The sequence below is a fragment of the Nothoprocta perdicaria genome, unplaced genomic scaffold (assembly GCF_003342845.1).
Source record: "Nothoprocta perdicaria isolate Ctin4 unplaced genomic scaffold, notPer1 scaffold_78, whole genome shotgun sequence".
Lineage (NCBI taxonomy): Eukaryota > Metazoa > Chordata > Aves > Tinamiformes > Tinamidae > Nothoprocta > Nothoprocta perdicaria.
In genome coordinates, this window is record NW_020456065.1 from 2469053 (window position 1) to 2490124 (window position 21072).

Here is a 21072-nt window from a genome sequence, read left to right on the forward strand (position 1 = left end):
GAAGGAAACGTGTAAGAATTACTAGACTTTGACTTASCTTGGAGGCAGTGTCAAACCACTCCTAACTCACACTGATGTATATATGCAAGCATGTTCAAATGAAATCTGGGAAACTTCAAAGTGAAACAAGAAATTGTGGTAACCCTTTGAGTGCCCATAGTGACAGCTATCAAATGCACTACTTTTTAGGAGTAGTTTTGCATTTAGCTTATGTTCTGGCTAAGTACCTCTTCATGCTGACATCTCTGAATCTTTCCCCTCTCACTCTTATTTGCTGTGCTACAGTGGTGCATCATTTGCTGCCCAGTCAGGTGTGTCTCACCTGATTCTTAATTACCTGGAACAGTCCTTAGAAGTAACCCATAACTGTGCAAAATTTCCATCAAAAATAACAAGTGTTTCCATGAGACTTTCTTCTTCCTGAAATGTAATCTGTCTTCCTTTCAGTATTGTCTAAGTAGTTTTCCATTTAGTTGGATATTAATATTGTCCTTAATTTTACCAGCATATATCTGCACTTAACCTGATACAACTGAGTAATCCCAATGTGAAAGCAATCTTTCTTAAGTTATCTGTGGCAGAGATCTTAAACCTTGACAGAGTATAGCATCACTGAAATCAATAAWGCTATCCCAAATTAAACTGGCAAATGGTCTTGTGCCACATATCCTTAATATAGACCATTTAAATATACTGTGAATTATTAGTCTTGCAGCAAAAAAATCCTGCACTTTACATCACTTTTCTTTTTAGTAAGCTGTTGGTACTAGTGCTTAATCAATTTCTCAGTATATTCCCACTTGAAATGRTATGATTAAACTAAAAGAAAAAAATATCAAATACGGATCAGTACTAAGACAGGTATACAGAAAGCATATTTATATAAGTTTTATAAAGTTGTCACTTAAAATTTTCATCTTCCTGCAAACAAGCACTAAACAAACACTGCATTAGATCTCTAAAGTTTCTTGCATTGGACAGAAACAATTTGGAATTTGTTACTAGAAGCATATGCTAACACTATCCATTTGGCATTACTGAAAGCCAACATTAGTACTAGCCCCATTAGTTACAGGCCTTTGTTTTACTCATGGAATATCTCCTTCCTCAGATTTATAGAGGTTGCTCCTTAGGGCTAAAATCACTAACCACAAGGAAACTACTGAAATAAAGTTATAAATTATGACTTTTTTTGACTGGACAGTCTTCAATCCTGGTGGGAAAATCAAAATATTATTATTATCAGGCCTCACAGCTTACAGGTGGAAGGAATATTGAACCAGAAGAAAATACAAGAATTTAGTTTAGATCTKTAGGGTAAATATTTCAGGTCAAGTCCTAACACGTTTCCTCATTTTAGATTTTCCCATGGGAAATTGTTTCTATATTTTGATTTTTTTTTTCAGTTAAAAAGTATGTACACCATTTGTAGTAAAATCAAAGATTCTAGTGGATATTTTACAAGGTGAAAAACTATGCAGAAGAGTATTGTAATCCATCAAACCCCATCTTGAGCTCTGACGTAAAAGGAGATGCGGATGCCACTGAACTGTCAACACCACCCCTTTCAAACCAGGGAACTCCTTGGAAGATTTCCATTTTCTGCCTGACCCTGATACCTTCTGCTGAGCTCAGGAGAGATGACAGAATTAGTACAAAGTGGAATGTGGCAGTGGGCCATATCCAACAGTGCATTTCTGAACAATTACAGCATATTTTCATCGTGGTTGGGAGACCCAAGGCTATATTGCAAGTGGTTAGTCACTTGGGAAGTGCGATTATGCATTGGAAATGCATTGCCTGGAACAGCCTCTCTTAAGAAATGGAAATTACAAAGTAAATTGGGAAATTAGAACCAAAACTCTGTTTCACTTTGTCTCATTTTTATTACTTGAAATTCCTCATCAGCCCTTCTGCTTCTTTCCTCTTTACCTCAAATTTACATAAATTAAAGCAACAAGTCATTATTCCAATCCTACCTTTTATATAGGTATGTTTAAAATGAGTTAAAATATTATTATATGAAAATATTATTACCTGTATTCTGCATCACTGTGCAACTTTGGTTGTCATATATCTAAGGATCATTTCAAGATCCAAGATTACAGTTCCCTCCTATAGCTCTTTACCTCTTAGTCTAGACAGGTAAAAGCACATGCTATGGCTCGTTCAGGGCTTTGTGCATTTTCATAAAATTCTTTACCACTTCATAGTTTTTTGACGTTCCAYTCCATTCCTATTTAGCTGAAACTGAGCAACAGGTTCAGTGACCTACTGCTGTCAAGGGCAGGGACAGTTGGGGTATAGGAAAGAACAGAAAAGATAAAAAGGACTCATTTACACAAGAAAAGAAGAATAAATACACAAAACAACCTTAAAGAATATATATATATTTATATATATACACACACATATTTGTTCTTCAAACTGAATCATCAGAAAAGACAAAGTGACTGGACTTGCAGCAGCTATTCTGAATTGGAGGAGGTGAACTTTATGTAGGGCTTACCCTTGCTCACATTCCAGTAGCTGAAAAGCTGCCAACCATTTAAACCCGTGCAGCAGCTCTAATTGCAAGGAGCACAAACTGAAATGAAAATGCATATATTTCATCTTTAAACTAATTTCTTCATGAAAGACTTTACAATTACTTCATACCTGAAACATCAGTGCTTTTTCTATAGCTATATTAGAAAAACAAGTCTGAATGGTTTGTAATAATATTCACCTTAGATGGACATAGACATAAAGATGTGTTGATTCAAATGATTTTTGATTTAAACAATAATTTTACATATATGTTCACATTTTTATTGTTCATCTTCTRAGAGACTGAGACAAAAAATAAGAAATGTGATTTCATTTATTCAAGGAATATAGTGCAGAAGAACTGTTATATATTATATCTACAGATTACATGTACGGTATGTATCAAATTCACTTAACAAAAAGAAATTATTTTTCAATATAAAAACCATTATAAAGAATAAATAAATATACATATGACTTGATAAATAATGTGTTGAGATTATATAGATAATTCATATTTAATTCAGTAGCCCCCTCACCACTAACAAATAATAGTGAATAAAGAAAGCATTGCATATTCTTTGCCTTGATACACTTGTTTAATTTCGGAAAAAAATCCCCCAAAAATATCCTTTCCAATAAACTTCACTCTAAGGTACTCACAGGGCTTCAAAAATACTACCACAGATTCTTGAAAATAAATCCAGCATTTCATTTCCTCTCTCACTGCAGTCTTTATCCCGAGAAAGAATCAAAATGTCACTGCTGTGAGATAAATGAAGTTAGCAGAAGTTCCATCTTCCTATATCACTTTCTTAGCATGGGATAGGCTTGAAGGTCAGTTCAGTGTTCTCCATCAACACAAAATCATATCTGCACAGTTGCAGCCTATAAGACATAAAAAAATACGCAGTAGAGAAAAGAAATATAGAAACATTTTAGAATCCAAATTCCTAAACCTGCAGCATTTACTACCTCTCGGAGACGGTCAATACTCTTTTTCATTCTCTTTTTCAAAAAAGGTGCTAATAATTGTTTTCTTTTTTAGTATTCCTGTTCTTGTTTTGGATAAAGAAAGGTAGAAGGACTAAAATTTACTTCTCCCATGAAATGCATTTGGAGTTGATTGACAGATTCAAAAGCTTTGTTGGACAACTGACACCTGGACACCACACAAGTTACAAAAGTTTTCTTTTATGAGTGAACAACAGTGATTTATCTCCTAGACAAGAAAAAGGATATGAAAATGATATGTACCCTCCAGTACCTTCCCATTCACACACCATCTGTTTGGAGGAAAGGTCAGTCCAGAAAGCAATTCTGCCAATGATGCTTCTCAGACTCCCAATGCCTATGATTAACTCAGAGACAGAGAGACTGCTATTATCTTATCCTTGCACCTGTCTTCTGTTTCTTACCTAGTATTTTGTTGAATGATTAATTTGGAGATTTTATTTTAATATGGTTTAATGTTGATTATCCTGTATTTAACAAATTGCTGTAATTGCATCTAGCTAAGGTGAATATAGGTAGTCGTAATTACAATGAGCAATTATGTAATTATATCAGCCACTGACATTGGAACATCTGCATTTGAATTAACTTCACGTGTTCACTTGCAGATTTGACGGTCTTTTTCATCACTGTCTAAAAGCATCTGATGTGCTTACACATCAGCTGATGAGGTTCAATAAGAAGGACTCTAGTGGATCCTACATTAAAACAAATCAGGTGCATCTTACTTTAAAACCTTACTTAAAACTAATGAGTTCAGAACAAACAGGAATGAAAATTGAAAACCAGTCAGGGATATTGACTGAAAGCATTCTGGATTCACTAAACTATTCAACTCAAAGTCTTGATTCCTGATGGCCTTACATGCAATGAATCTTTTGATTTGTCACCATTAGGTTAGGAATAAATGCCAAATGACTTAGACTTTTGGCAGTTTCTCATTAACAGATGTTTTTTAAATAAAATCACACCATTTCACCTGAGAGCCTTCAGTAAGTTAATAAAGTCTGTTGGACACATATTTGAGGGTACTATTTTGRTTAGTAAGTGTTCTGTTTCTTCCTAAGGATATTAATTCACTTAGAAATATGCTATAAAAATCAACAGAGGAAAATACACCTTCCTGAGAAAAGATGTTGCTTAGTTTAGTTGATGTACATTTTCAAAACCTGACTAACACTTACCTTTCTGGGTTATTAAGAGATTTTAGCCTCATCTGGAGAATCCTGAGCTTATATTTTGGTCCTATTAAAGACTTTGTAGAAAAGGTCAAGGAAATTCTYGATATTTTGTCCAAATCCTGGTAAAATCCTGTTAGTATTTTGACTCTTCTGTATTGCTGAAAGGTTGCAGCCTCACTAAAGAGAAATAGTAATTTTTGGTCAGTGTTTCACTGTGAGAGTAATATTAATTKTTTCTTTTTTTTTTTTTTAAGAACAGAAATCTTGTAAAATGTATGGATTGAGAGTATTCAGAACAACGACATCTAGAATCAAATGCAAACCAATAGCATGCAAAGATATGGGCTAGTTGGCAAGCAGAGCAAATAGCACTTGGGTGTGGGAAAAACAGGCCTCTGGCTCTGAGCCATATAAGATCCTGAAAAAGGAACTTAAGTGAAGAATTAATAACTCCATGATGCCCTCTGGCTGAGTTAACAGGTCAGATGAAAGGTTTACAGAATTCAGGAAATTAGTCATATGAAGAGATTAAAAAAAAATTATTTACCTATCCATTTCTGATTCTACTGTCTTTCCAGCAAGATCAGTTATTTTAACTCTAATAAAACCTCTCCTGGTATTTTTATTCCAAGTAGTGATATCCAATAAGTAGTTATATACTACAAAGAGAAGAAGGAGAAAAAAATATATTCAAGATATTATCTCAACAGGATACAGTTTTTATTACTTATTAAAAATACTCACTGAATGATCAGTATAATTGTGACTCATTACTTTTAAGTTACCAGTCTAAACCAGGACAAAAGGACTACTAACAGAAAGTAGGTACTTGAATTTCTGTGTAAATAACTTCTATTTCTCCAMGTTCTTACAAGGAAAGGATTTGCATCAGAAAGCTGCTCTCAGAATTAATGTGAAGAATTTGACCTGCCTAAGAAAAGCATGCAAAATTGAGCCCTGACTGGCACCTTCAGGTTTGGCAAGCTCCACAAAGAGGGGGTAGTTTTGCTAAACTGTCATGTTACCCATAGAAGCAGTATTGCCAGAAAAYAGTTACGGCACATTGGCAGAAAGAGGGGAAGAACAGTGTTCACACAAGCTTTATGCACAGGTGAAGTGCACAGTGAGCAGGTGAGCAGATTTAACAACTGGAAAAAAAATGAAGAGAAACATAATTCTCTGCTTTGCTTGCTCAGCCAGAGTAGCAGCACAGTCTTCCAAGCACCCTCCTCTCAGAGCAAGTCAGCCTGTTCTGAAGTGGAAATGCCATGGATACTTGAAAAACTGTATGGGGATGAAGGAGGAAGAGGACACAGGGGCTGATTGCTCTCCCAAGCTCTAGTCCCTTCTCCTGAGAGAGCTCACAGCCTCAGGAGACAYGCCGTGGCTTCCTGGGCCTGGCACCCTCAGTGCAAGCACGCTACGTGAGATAGATGGGTGCAGCTGAGCCTGTGCAGCTGGCAGCACAAGCAGAGTTTGGTCTGTACTGCTAAGAAACCCTAACTTGGCCTTCAAAGGCACTTCTCTAATCACCACTAGTGTTTTAATAACTCAGGTCTCCAGAGCAAATAGAGCTTTTCTACCCAAACCAAATAAGCCAATTGATTTTTTTTTTTTTTTTTTTTTTTTTTGGATATTGCTTTTTAACATTCTCCCCTAAAAGACTCAGCCTCACCTTACATGGGACCTGTTCTGATCAGCTTTATAGTTTCACTTAGTTTAAGGTTTCTTGTTTATTCCTATTTCCTCATGTTTCCAAACATCTAAGAATTAAGATAAGGTTTTAATTAATAAATACCTCCTTTTTCAGACTGGTTTATTAGACTCATTTTTCTCCTTGAATTTGTATATTTTCCCTTAATCTCAAATTGCCACTACAACACTTCATATTCCTCTCCATTTCCTTCTACATTTGATAAAATTTTTCCTTCCTTCTCTACCTACTACCATCCCACCTGAGACTATCATATATCATCTTCTACAGAGTGTTTCTCTGTCAAAAGGTTTCTGCCTGGATGGACCTTTGATAAATGCCCAAATGTTAAGACTGCCCAAGAAGGAGCAAAGYTGTATTCTCCTTCTCATCCTCCACCACAGCACAAATATATATGAAGTTTTTAAATTGTGCCTTAGGCTTTTCTATCCAAGTCCTTTTCTCGCCATTCACACTAAGACAACTTCATCCTGATGGTCACTGATGACCCTAGCACTAGATTATGTAAAATACTATAAAACCTTTTTTAACCTCTCTTGGCAGTTTGAAAGAAGCAGTGAYGTAAGTAAGTGCATATTTACCACAATAACAAAAAGTATTTAGTCATTGGCCACAAAACTTGCCAAAATGATGGATAAAAGCTAATGAAAAAAGTTGATTTCCCTTGAATTCCCCGCAATCTCTGCATACCATGTGTCAAAGAACCTAAATATAACCAATTAGAGCAGTGTGCTAACATTGAGCCGTGGTGGTAAAATCTGGCAGAAAAAGAAGGGAAACTGGATGAGAGTCTAACTACGACCTCCCCAATGCTAGGTAAATACTGTTGTAAAAATCTACTGTAGCTAAAGGCTATACTAAAAGGGTTCATTCCCATATAATGTATCCATAATAGTCAYCCAACTTTCCCCACTATTGGTTTTCTTAAGGAGAAATGGATCTATAWTAGCTGGAGAAGCTTTAGTTCACCAAGAGGCACTCCACTCCCCAGGGTGGAGCATACGAATGTTTCTTCTCCTTCCTCCCTCAAGGCAATCTTGCTACACATTTTTGCTCTCTGAAAATCGGCAATAATGTTCCCGTCATAGCAGGTTCTCTCTCAGTCCAGGCTTTGCCCTGTCATTTGATATTCATTTTCTGGCTTCCTTGGCAGCTCATCTTTCGTTATTTTTATGTAACGTTTCTTTCTCTCTCTTACTCAGTTTACTTATTGGGTAACTCTTCTGCCATAATAATTCTTCTCTTTCTCCCAGGCTGTGTGCTGACAGATGATGGTTTATTACACCATTTTATAAAGCATGTAGCAACAACTTCCTATTTTTAATCAAATACAGGCTTTCAAACAAGATCAGCTAACAAATTACAATCATAACATTATATAAAGAGTCTGTTTAGTACATAGTCATGCACTTACTACAAAATGGGTCATGGTCTGAAGTATCAAAATAAGCTTTTGTTGGTAAATTATTTTGTATCAACACTTCTTTCCACCTATCGGCATAATAACCTGAAATGAAAAGTTCATATATTTCATTTCAGACATTGAGCAAAATCATGATATGCATATAATTACACAAAAGTATGTCATCTAAAGTGGCAGATTTGGCTTTAACTTTCTAAAAGATTGTGTGGGAAAGTAAATTGATAAGGAAAAGTAGGAACCACCTCAGCCTAGCAGAATGTAGTACATGTTTATTTCATCCTTTCAATATATTTTTGTACATATTTATTATATTGTGGATATTATTTAATAAAAATAATAATTCCTCTTTAAACCTGCTAAGCTCATGGATGTATGATAGAAAGTATTTTATTTTATGTAATTTTATGTTTATGATCTTTTGATCTTGATGTAGGGCTGGTTTAAAGCATCTGAAAAGGGATGCTGTTTATTCTCCCAGTTTTCRGGTTCAGCTCCCTGCCATTTCCTCATAGGTTTTATAGTTATATAAGAAAAAAAGATAACACCTGTTTAGGCAAACATTTATCCATTTCCAGGCCAGGTCTTCTGTGTCAGTGCATCAGGTATGCCTAATAACAATTCTGGAGAAGTCCTGGAGTCTTTCTGCCCTACTATGATGTGTCACTATAGTTTCTTTTTTTATATATAAAATAGTATATATCTTTAAATTCCTCTTCTAATTGCAAACCTGATTCAGCTGCTACATGTAGGTCTAAGGATGAAGACAAGATATGAGTTAACTTCTATTTAAATTTCTGTTTAAACATTTATTTTTTAAGAAAACATTACTAACTGGGAATGTTCATACTATTGTAGSTATTTTCAATCTATCCCCAGATCCTCTCTAAAACAATAATAAACAATTAAACTTGAAATTAAAAAAAAACATATATTTCAAACAAAAACTTGACTCCAACAGAGATGTAGAGCAAAAGTTCCATRAAGTTGCCATGAACATTATTACTCCAAGTAAAAAATCACAGYTTTTCTACAGATGACATTGTATTATAGAAGCCTACAGTGATGGGATAAGTAGAAGCAGTTTCTCTGTGCAGAGAAGATTCAYAGTGAATCTATTTCAGATTAGAAACACTAATAATCAAACTTAAGTAACATCCAATACTTTTTTTCTAACAGAAATAGCTATAAAGTAGCCAAACTCATAAACTTTAAATTATTTTGAACAGTATGCAGTTCTGTAAACAATCTCTAACAAGAAACTACAGACCTTTGTAGTCATGGAAAGAACAAGTCTAAATTACTGAGAAAATCTCACTCAGTCCAGAGGAGATGCCATAAGTCTTACCCAGTACAGGACAGGACATGGGATGAAAAGCTTTACAATCGACACATTTTCCTCTCTTGTACTCAAAGTACGAGTCACAAGGATATGCTGTGATGTTGCACCCGTTTTTCAAGGATGATAGGAAGAGGTAGACAGATCTCTGATGATCACATTTAAAATACTGAAATCCTTGAGAAAAAAAGAAGTATACAAAGAACATTCACTATTTATTCTTCTGGTGAGAATGGATGGTATTCAAGTAACCCTTTTTAGCTCAGTTATTCTTAGTTAGCCATGTTTTTATTCTCTGGTTAGTCGACCATCAACAGCTGCATGTGATTTGTTTCACTTTAAGTTTTTGACAGTGTAAGAAAAGAATCAATATACACAAAAAGAAGAAAATGAAAACTATATAGAATATACAGATATGAAACAAGTCTACAGGGTTTTATACGCTAGAAATAGTCTRCTATATCCTATCAAATTTATAGAACTGTAGTGGAACAGAGTTAAAAGCTGAATTAAAGTAGGCTTTATAGCATCTCCAACTGAGTGCTTAAGTGAAAAAAAATCAAACTTTATATAAACTGTTAAGTAAAGCTTTTTGTATAAATATATAAACAAAAAAAACATTATATGAAGACTATATATAAATAAGAATAATAATGTTGTGATGGGATGTGTGTGCTTGTGTAATTATAGGAAGATTTTTATTAAAAAGAAAAATTATTTGTCTGTATTATTTCTCATTTGCTGAATAGGAATGGAAAAGAAARAATACAATACCCTAGCCCTCATAAAACTGAACATGTGTAGGCTCCATGAGTTTGGCTTTTTTTCACTTGATCTCAGATTCTTTCCTTATTAACAGCAAGCATTTTTATTTACCACTAAATACTGTTTTTGGACAACCAGGCTGATCCATTCCTCCATTCGGATAGAAATCGATGGTTCCTAAAGGTTTCCTGAAACCTAGTGCTGAAGTAAAAACATAAATCAAAAGCACATAAATAGAATCATCCAATGAATAATTTATCATTACATGGAAATTTTAAAGAAAATTTTTGCAGGCACACTCTTTCATTCTATGTATGCAAATCTATGCATTATATGCGTATGGCCACAAAAGAGAAACAATATCACAGAAAACTAACAATTTCATATTGCAGTTGAGTTACTTGCACTGAGAAATTTATGAAATGCATGTCCTGTATAGTAAACAAAGTTCTATCCCAACATATAATTCATTTATAACTCCTTTTTTTTCACCAGATGCTGGATTTTGAGCTACGCTAATTAAAACAATAAATCACAATAAAGTAGAAAAAAAAATTATATTTGCCTCATAAAAGGCAATGAGTTATTTCAGCAGCATTTAGTCCAAATAGACATACCTTCCTTTATAACACATTATCTTAATCCACATAAAGGAAATGTTGAACATTTGCATGTAAATTTCTACCAAAAAAAACCCTCAGCTTGAATATTTTTGAAAAAATAACAGATACAAAACTACACAAGTAATGGGACAAGTGGTGCCTTTGAAATGTTTATTTATGTTTTTCAAGAAAAGAAAAGAAAAGAAAAGAAAAGAAAAGAAAAGAAAAGAAAAGAAAAGAAAAAGGTTATTGTTTGGAGATATTATAGCAGATTTACCACAATCTTTATTTTAACCTTAAAATAATATGACTCTATATAGAATTATAAGCAATGTACAGAGTAGTTATATGATACAACTGACACCAGATATCTCAAAAGGGAACTATCATATAAGTTAAAAAAAAATATTAAATTAATGTAATAGATAATGTACTATGTAATTTGAAGACTTCTTTTTTTCTTATTCATAATGCATATGATAAAACAAACAGGATAAACAACTGCTGCAATCTCTACTGTCACGTGACATTGAATGAATTTAACAATATATAGCTAGCTACAAATACCTATAGATTGTTATTTGAAATGAAAACTGTTATTTCGTTATTTTTAAGTTCAGTCATGAAAATTAACTCACTCAATAAGAGGGCTTCTCATATCAGAACTGAATGAAATGGCTAATTATGCTGAAGTCATTAGCAATGTTGACTTCAATTTCTTGAAGAATAGGTATAATTAGGTACAATTTAATGTCARCCATATAGATGAAACCACTTGGAAGCAACAGCACAGATATCCTACTGATTCACAGAATACACCACTGCAATTTGGATGCTCCTGAATTACCTTATCCCTTCATTTCCTATCTTTCTCTTTCCTATCTTTCCTCCAATTGAAATAGGGAAGTTAAAGCTATGCAATTACCATCAATATCTGTATGAATTACGTCAATAAATTGTGCATCGGTGTAATACAATCTCCCTTCTGGTGGTTCTTGAGAGAACAAAGGACCTGCAGGATCAAGACCTGAAAGAAAACAGTGTTAACATTACAAATCCAGGGGTCTGCTTCTACAGTCCTCTACAAGACTAGCATTCACAGCAATTCACACATTTTTTGGGGAATATAAAAATAAGACCAGAAAAACTGCACAGTTGTTTTCAAAATTCCATTCTTCAAATTAYTAAGCAACCCTATGGTTCCTACTATAAGACTAATCAACCCATATCTTTGAATTTCTCTTCCCATTTTCCAGAAAAAAATTTAAGGCAACAGCCCTAGAGATCAAGTCAGGAGATTTCATTCTACCTTTTCTTTTTCTTTCCCTCCCAGAAAAATAGCATACCTATTATGTGCTTCATAAACACAAAATCCACGAAATCACTATTCTCGCCACCCATACCCAAGATAGTTCTCATCTCTGATACTGMTGAAGTTACAAGTCTTGTGTTTTTGGACTATCCAAACTTTGTCATTATTCATCAATATTTATAACTACAGGAAGCTGGTTATAACTTTTAATGTAATTCCATTTACCATTGAGCATCTGAGTCCAGAAATGATATAGACCTACTAACTCCCAATCAGTGCAAGAAGCCAAAAAGTGTGCTAACCTAATACTGGCAGCAAGCCTGCCCCAGCCACTGAAGCCCGCAAGCTCTAAAGAATTCAGTGCAGTGAAAATGAGTCTTCAAATTAAAGGTATGTAACAGGAGCCTATCACAGTCCTAGCAAATATCCTGACCATATCATTTTACCAAAGGGAAAGAGTCTCTAATTCCCTTTTTCAAGACTAACTCCTATTACATTTTGGAATATAGGCAGAGATAGGCCTGAGGACAGCTTCTTTCATAAAGCCTGTATCGGGAGTATCAGGATCCTGGAGTCACCTCATAACAGCATTTTCTATTAGTCACAGAATCACAGAATCACAAAAACGGCTGAGGTTGGAAGGGACCTCTAGAGATCATCTAGTCCAATCCCCCTGCTCCAGCAGGGACACCCACAGCACRGGGCACAGGGCGGCATCCAGGCGGGTTTGGAAGATCTCCAGAGAAGGAGACTCCACAGCCTCCCTGGGCAGCCTGGGCCAGGGCTCTGGCACCCTCACAGGAAAGAGGTTCTTCCTCACATGGAGATGGAACTGCCTGTGTTGCAGCTTATACCCATTGCCCCTTATCCTGTCACCGGCCACCACGGAGAAGAGCTTGGCCCCTTCTTCCCTACATTCTCCCTTCGTGAACTTATACATGTTAATCAGATCCCGTCTCAGGCTTCTCTTCTCCAGGCTGAACAGGCCCAACTCACTCAGTCTCTCCTCGTACGAGATATGTTCCAGTCYCCTAATCATTTTTGTTGCTCTCYGCTGCAACGAGTCAGTTCAGCCAGCTTTTTTTCTCAACATGCTGACTACTTTTGAGTTTTGTTCTTTCACCATTACTAGTATTAGGAGCCTGCATACACAAATTAGCACAAGGTCCTGCTCCAGAAACCTTCATCTAAAAGTGAATCCTATCACTTTGTGACCCTATCCCTGAAAGATGTTTCCTCAAGGTACCCTGGCTACCACCACCAATGCTGATGATGCTACAAATTTAGATGAGATTTGCACTGGTCATACTCAGGTTGCACATCTGATTTTAATTTATTATAAAAAATAGTCCAATATATTAAAGCCAATATATTAAATATCATGTTCAGATAACTTACATTGAAAATAATCATAGAATCATTAAGTTTGGAGGTGACCTTCAGAGATCATCTAGTCCAACTCCCCTGCACACGCAGGGTCACCTAAAGCATGTGGCACAGGGCTGTGTCCAAKCAAGTTTTGAAGATCTCCAGAGAAGGAGACTCCACAGCCTCTCTGGGCAGCCTGTTCCAGTGCTTTGTCACCCTCACTGTCAAGAAATGTTAAGTTAAATGTTAAGTTCCTGTGGAACTTCTAGTGCTTCAGTTTGTGGCTGTTTGTTCTAGTTCTATCGCTGGCCATCACTGAAAAGAGACTGGCCCCCTCCTCCTCACTGCCTCCCTTGAGGTATTTATACACGCTGATCAGGCCCCCCTCAGCCTTCTCTTCTCCAGGCTGAACAGGCCCAGCTCTCTCAGCCTTTGCTCATAGGGCAGATGTTCCAGGCCCCTGATCATCCTCGTAGCCCTGCGCTGGACTCTCTCCAGCAGCTCCACATCCCTCTTGTCCTGGGAAGTCCAGAACTGGACACAGTCTCCAGATGTGGCCTCACCAGGGCTGAGTAGAGGGGGATGATCACTTCCCTCGACCTGCTGGAGACGCTCTTCTTAATGCACCCCAGGATCCCGTTGGCCTTCTTGGCCACGAGGGCACACTGCTGCCTCATGGTCAACTTGCCATCCACCATGACGCCGAAGTCCCTCTCTGCGGGGCTGCTTTCCAGAAGGTCAGTCCCCAGCCTGTACTGGTGTCCGGGGTTGCACTGGGTCCGGGACCTTGCACTTGCCCTTATTGAACTTCCTGAGGTTTCTCACCACTCAGTTCTCCAGTGTCTTCAAGTCCCTCTGGATGTCAGTGCAGGCCTCTGGGATATCAGCTACTCTTCACAGTTCGGTATCATCAGCAAACTTGCTGACTCCATCCCTTCATCCAAGTTGTTGATGAATAAATTGAACAGGACTGGACCAAGGACTAGTCCTTGCGCCCAAATCCTATCGTCTAGGAACTTTTGAATCTGCCTTTGGAAGGAATCAATTTGCCCTACTAACTAGATAAAGAACTTGGGTAGCATGTCATTTAAGTGACATCTGAACATAGAATTCAATTTTTGCTCAAAGAATTAGAAGAAAATTGTTTGAAAAAATTAACTTTGACTTATTTCAAATCAGACTTTCACAAATTTTGGAACTTATATCAAGGATGCCTTTTCACCTTGCATGTTACTACATATCCATTATTTRTTTTTTGATTTTGTTGATATTTCAGTACTAGCATCTATATTTTGCATCTATGAGAACTAGCCAAGGTATTTTAGAAGACATGCCAAGATTACAATCTTACCTGTAATTCTGCCAAGTCTGCCATTATACTTCTTGCCAACAAAACCAGCTACATGAGCCCCAAGGCTAACTCCAATTATGTGCATGTAGTCAAGAGAAGCTCCATCTGCCTAGCAGGAAAAAAAAAACCCGAAAAAAAAGACATGACTGATCTCCAGAGTGACAAGCAAAGTTTGCAACATAGTTAATTGAACAGGGCTCCCCAATTTCTAGGCTGATTTAGTTTTCATTTTTTGTCAGTACTGTATGTTATATTTCTAATTAACTTTAAAAAAAAATCTGTACTAGCTACATAATGTAGTAATTACAAATTTTTTCACTAGTTAAAAATGTAAAACGGAACCCTGAGTATCATTTCTTTCAAACTGTCGTGCAAGTCTACTTGAACGTGAGGAGCACCAGGAGAGAAGAGTTTCACCAGAACATGAAAGAAGAACCAAAACTATGAAATGTGGCGGGGGAAGCGAATTTCCCTCATGCCTTGTTTTCCATAAATAAATAAATAAAGTATTAACATCACTTATTCATTGAAACAGCTAAATAAGGCTGCCAAAGGCCTGCATGCAGGAAAGCCTTAGCATGCCCACTCTACAAAGGAGGCAGTATTTTAAAATCTTCTATGGAACTCTGGGTTAGAATCAAGGCACCTATCCTCTCAAAATTAATTAACAGAGGCAGCTCACAAGAATTCAACTGATGGTGATGGGACACAATACACTACTACCATTTTGCTGGCTCACAGAGTAGGACTTAGCAAGATCTACATATGCATAGTTCAGATAGCCTCTGAGGCCACTGTTTTACTAGATGGGGCACATGACAGGCAACCGACCAGAAAGCTACATAAGAGAATTTGCAAAATGCACCTTTTTATCCCAGTCTGGATAGCGGAGTGTATGTAAACCTATTTTTCTTTTGTTGTTCCATATCACATATATAACTGTATACTACAGTTACAAATAGTTGTCATTATTTCTGAACCCAGAGGACAGATTCGGAGAGCTGTCTCTACTTTCATCTCTTTTTTTTCTCAAAATATTATTTTCCCTTTCTCAAATTCTACATGAATAATTTCTTACTATAGGGCATTTAAATTTTCTAAGAGTATCTGGAAAGAGAAGTGCTGAAAATGGAGGAAAAATTAAGTGATATATCTATGGAGTAAAGATGATTACACATTTTCTTGATTTTTTAAAACATAAATTTAAAGACCAGTTAAGACACTGGGATCAACATATTTTTCAATGACCACATATAATTTTGCGACAAATATTTATATATCACTATGAGATTTTAATTTAAAATATTTAATTATTTTAATTTTATATTTAAGAGCAGTGCATATTTCTAACATCTTAATGTTGTCAAAATAGAATGTCAAATTGTATTACAGTATCTCATTTCACCTTCCTACTGATGCATTAGCAWTTTTCAGAAGACATGAAACTCTTCAATGACCAAAGAAATCACATGAAATGCAGCCTCAGGCATATTTCAATGAAATGACAAAAATCACTATTTATTTCAGAGAGAATGAAATGAGAACTTAGGTGAAGTCAAGATGTGCAGTAATAGCTGCATGCAAAGTTCATTGGTAAGAAATTAGAAAGACATGTTAATGGATGTTCCACTGTGCTTCTCTTCAGATATTGTTCTAAATATTAATTTCCACCCAGATTATGCCATTTAAACTTATACRAATGATGTAACTCTCTGCCTTACCAGCATCTGGTCAATATAGTTCTTCAGTATTTTTGCAACTTTCCTGGTATTTTCAACAGCAGTGTTGTAATTAAGAGTTGTAGCACCACGATTCCAATCAACTATAATTAGGTTAATATCCTCTGAAGTTAGTAAAAGGGTCTTCATGTCACCTAGCCATACTGGTGAAGATCCTGTCGGTCTGAAGCCATGAACAACAAATACAATTTTCTTGGAGGTATTAAGATATTCAGATGCTGTAACATTGTGTTCATTTAGTTTCTCTGAACAATCTGGATTTTCCCTTGTGTTTAACAGCAGTTGGACTTCAAGATTCGTTCCAGTCAAAGCATTGCCTATATTAAGATCTGTAAATTCAGGGCATTTTTTCTCCTCATCTGAAAAAAAGATGGAAATATTAGACAGTCATTTGATGAGTCAGACTACCTGGAAGACCAAGTATTAGTTTTTCTTTTCACCTTTATCCACTAGGAGTGAAGAACTTCCATTTTATTCACCCCAGACCTTTGGAGCTGGAATGTGTGGTGCGCAATGGTGAATGATGSTTTGACTAATGGTGCTGCAACTTTCCCTATGCTTCACTGAACCAGTTAAATACAAAATATCTGTAATAATTTCTGAATCATTTATTTTCTCCATAACAAATGCAAAGTATCAGCCAGCATCAATAAGTTCCTTGGCTTAGCCCTCCAATTCTGGGTTCTCAGACTTTATTCACAGCTAGCGTAATAAAACACGGTTGAGGCTGTATCTTCTTTCAGCCAAGGTGGTTGAGTTGCTCATTCTTAGGCTTTCTTGTTCAACACATCAGTAAAAAAGGACAGTTTTCTAACAATGCAGAATCGTTCCCTATTTCGGATCACCATAAGAACACCATTAGAAAGAAACAAAGAAATAGCAGACATAGGATTATATACTGAGTTTGAAAAAAAAAWAATATTGTCAGATGAAGATACAATAAAAACTGCAGTATTTAGCACTTCTRTTCTTAGAAAATTATGGTACAGCAGGCTAAGCTTTAGATCAGGAAGAATCAACAAAAGGATGGAGATTTTCAAAACAGTCTAAAAATACTTAATTCTTCCCCTGTGTGGCTATTAATATTAAAAGTCAATGCTTTAAAAAGTATCCTTTGGCAAGTCAGGTCATACTGTGTGGAAAGTGATATCAGGATCATGGSTACAATCCTGTGCCTCTCAAAGATTTCTTTTTTTAAAATGACCTCTTCACATTCTCAAAGTTATGACATGTTTTACGATCAAACAATATCAGGCCAGTCTCTTGACTTCTAGTGGGCTCTACTTTTTTACAGAAAGGTCTTGATTAATAATTGAAGGTTCTTTTCACAATTTTACTGTCATTAACAATTGRGTGAATGAAGAGCTGATCAGCTTCTGGAAAACTGAAATAGAAATAGTTTCTACTCTTTTCCTAAGAAGAAAGTGAAAAATAAGTAAATAAACTACTTCGAATTTCTTAGAATTGTAAGAGAAGTAGTTTTAGCACTTCTTCATTTCCCAGTAATGTTACCAATATGTGGAAGAAAAAAAAGAAAGAGAGAACCAGGTCCTCCASATTACCAAATCTGAGAGAGAAACCCCTTGGCAGTTCCTAAAATCTTGCAAGGAAAGCACAAATGTATTCAAATCTTCCTTTGAAGCTGTATACCTACCAAGGCTAGACCAGTCACCAATGAATTAGATATCAAATCCCCACAAAGTTGAAGTTGTTGAAGTGTTCCTTCATATTGATTTGTATGTTTTGATTTGTTATCATAACATTTATTTTGTAGAAATAATATTTTTTTCTAAAGTCAATGGAATGATGCTGATATAAACTGGAGACAAAGCCTAGTCCACTGAAGTGGACTATATACTAGTATCTATCACAATAATATATGATATGGTCACAATAATATCTGTCACAAGAGAAATATTTTAACTAGTGAAATCTAATTACTAGCTGGGAAATTTCACAGTAAAAACACATTTACTTATGGCTGGTAAATGGCAGCAGAAGTATTATTTGAAAATGAAGTAGAGGAAAAAATAATGATTTCTATACTGTGGTAATACATAAGTGCAATAAATATAGTAATGATCTAATGCTTTGATTTGTTTAGCAACAAATCATTAAGAGGAAGTTTCTCAGACTCTTATTTCTGGTTGGTTATTGGAATGAATACTCAACTCTAGACTCTTGTGGGAGTGTCCACACTTTTCTGTATAGTTTCCAGATATAAATACATTTTATATGTAGTTTAATCCAGTTAATATATAACTTCAAGTTTTCTCTGCATGATTGTGATCATTACTTTACGAGTAACTAAGTTCTGTGGCTGAAGAGGGGAGAATTTTTAAACACATGCAGACATCTTTATCCCTACATTTTGTTATTTAAAGTATAATAGGTACTTGAAAAGTCATCAGCTTTTAAAGTTGGCTCAGTCAGCAAAGAATAATTTCAAACCTAAATGAATATATTAAAACTATTTCACAATTTCCTCTTTACTTAGTACAAAGTCCACATACCTGAATGTGTGTCTGTACAAAGTACAACAACAGATAACRTACCAGGCTTTGCTCTATTTACTTTAAAATGAAAACATTTGACTTTGTTTCAAAGTGATCAAATTCTCTTTACGAATAAACTGTTCCATTAGGAATAATTCACAAGATTTAATCTTTTGACCAAATTACATGAAGAAATATTAGTTTTCCATGCTTGAATAAAGACAAGAGATTATACCACAAACAGTAAGCTAATGGTGTTCTTACCTGATTTCACCCAGCACATCAGACAGATGAAGAAATAAAATTTCAACATGTGGAAATGGAGAAAAGGAATACGTAGCATCCACAAACAAGTGGAAATACTCTTTACACCATGCTAGATTTCTAACTTAACTGAATGCCACTGACGAAGTAGGTGGAAGGTAGAGTAGGAAGCAGAAAGCAAAACTGCATTCAAGCTTCTGCAATTCATGACTCCTCCTATTGAATGACTTCAGTAGGTAGGGTGGTTTCTGGACTTTCAGGGTTGGGATTTTTTAAAATCTATTTCCCTCTCTCTTTGGCTATCACAGACTTACACGTAAGTTCATGCTGTGTATTACCAACAGCTCTGTTAGGTGTGTGAAAATAAGGAAGCTGAGTAAACAGCTGTACCTCACCTTAGAGACCCACCATGTGGCTGTTTTCAAAAGTGTCACTCAACTGGTGWTTTGTGGAACCTGGAATTAAGAGACATTGGGATGGGCATAAGAAACTTGCAATAAGAAGTCATATATGCTATGGAACAAATTCTCTGTAAGAACCTGACAATAATTCTGAGATCTACCTCTCCATGGTTTAGCTTGCACACAAAATAATTTTCTGAGCTTTTTAAAGAGTAACTCTAATGTAAATCTAGAGCACATTTGGGAAAGTATATGGGAGAAAGATGGAGTTTAGAGCCCCAGGTTTATAATTCTCACTCTGACACCAACTTGCTGGGTATTCTGAGTATGTCACTTAGCTTCATTCTCTTTGTGTCTCCAACTGTAAARCAAATGAAGAAACATCTATCTTTGTGAAGCTAATTTATTAACAACTCAGTTCACCAGATAGATATAACAGGACAAACTAAACTTTCTTGGAGTTCATTGGTAAGGCAAAGAGACAGATAAACTCTGCATTATCCCAGTTAGAAGACTGAATGCTTGGTTTTCATATATCTAGCCCAATTACTTCCACTGTGGAGGTCTAAAAAAAAAAAAAAAAAAAGGAGATACCAGAACCACTTAGATATGATGCAGAAGCATGCCAGACATGCCAGAGATGTTTTCTAGATGGTGGATTTTTCACAGGTACGGTCTGTGTTTCCTTCTTTTCCTTCCACCATCAGTAACAGGGGGCTTTTCCTTATTTACTTCTCAGTGATCAGTCTCTACAGTCAGCTTTGCATTCCCAGAGCTCAGCAAAACTGTGCAAGAAAAGTTTCTGCAGGTGATAACCTTTCGGAAGTCTCTTTAAAGTCTTTACCCCTGTGAATTCGAAGATGACCAGAAGACAATGCAGCCTGACTATTCACATGCAAAACGCCTTGCTTAACCAGTAASTTTTGTTTTGTTTAGTTATGTTTTCTATTCTCAAAATTGTCATGCTATTCTCATTGAAGTGCATTAAGGCAACACTTGTTATTTTTTGCAGTCCCTCTTTATCCCTCATCTTAGACTACAACTACTGTTATGAAAACAGAGACATATTGATATAAAGTATTTCTTAGAATAAATAACACTATAGTTTATGTTTACGTATAGTCATATGCTTCTGTCACATCTAATGAAAACTGAGTGTATTCAGGCAACCTTTGGTTAGGTAGCCTCGCTATGCAGGCTTAGCAAGTTAAGGATGGAGAACTCAGCACCAATGAAAATGCTCTGTACAGGAAAATGCTGGGTACTGGAACCAGTAATGAGCTCTACTAAAAGACTTGCCACACTTACCCATGAGCCAATTGCCTCATATTAGAAGAAATTCTCTTATATGTACCTGAAATTACATCTAATGCTAATACATGCTAATACCTGTGAATAAGTTGCTYGTCCTTGCTTGCTCTTTCACAGGCAAAAGGGAAAAAAGAAAGTTTAAGTTTCTTGTRGAACTGAAAACCAGTAGGCCCATATCACATATAAAGTACTATGCCACCCATTTTGATATAACAGCCTGTGAAGCAAACATGCCTTAAAGCCCACTGAAACCAGGACCAGGTACAA

General features: G+C 35.9%; 1 protein-coding gene across 1 annotated transcript; it reads right to left on the reverse strand.

Moving 5' to 3' along the window:
• Positions 1-2847: 2847 nt before the first annotated feature.
• On the reverse strand, positions 2848-19264 carry LIPI (lipase I). Its single transcript, XM_026051651.1, has 10 exons — positions 19094-19264; positions 16317-16693; positions 14596-14704; positions 11490-11591; positions 10074-10163; positions 9207-9374; positions 7853-7945; positions 5272-5383; positions 4728-4901; positions 2848-3417 (listed from the first exon to the last, which is right to left on the reverse strand). The coding sequence occupies exons 1-10, from the start codon at positions 19170-19172 to the stop codon at positions 3345-3347; spliced, it is 1377 nt and encodes a 458-aa protein (XP_025907436.1). The 5' UTR covers positions 19173-19264; the 3' UTR covers positions 2848-3344.
• Positions 19265-21072: the final 1808 nt, after the last annotated feature.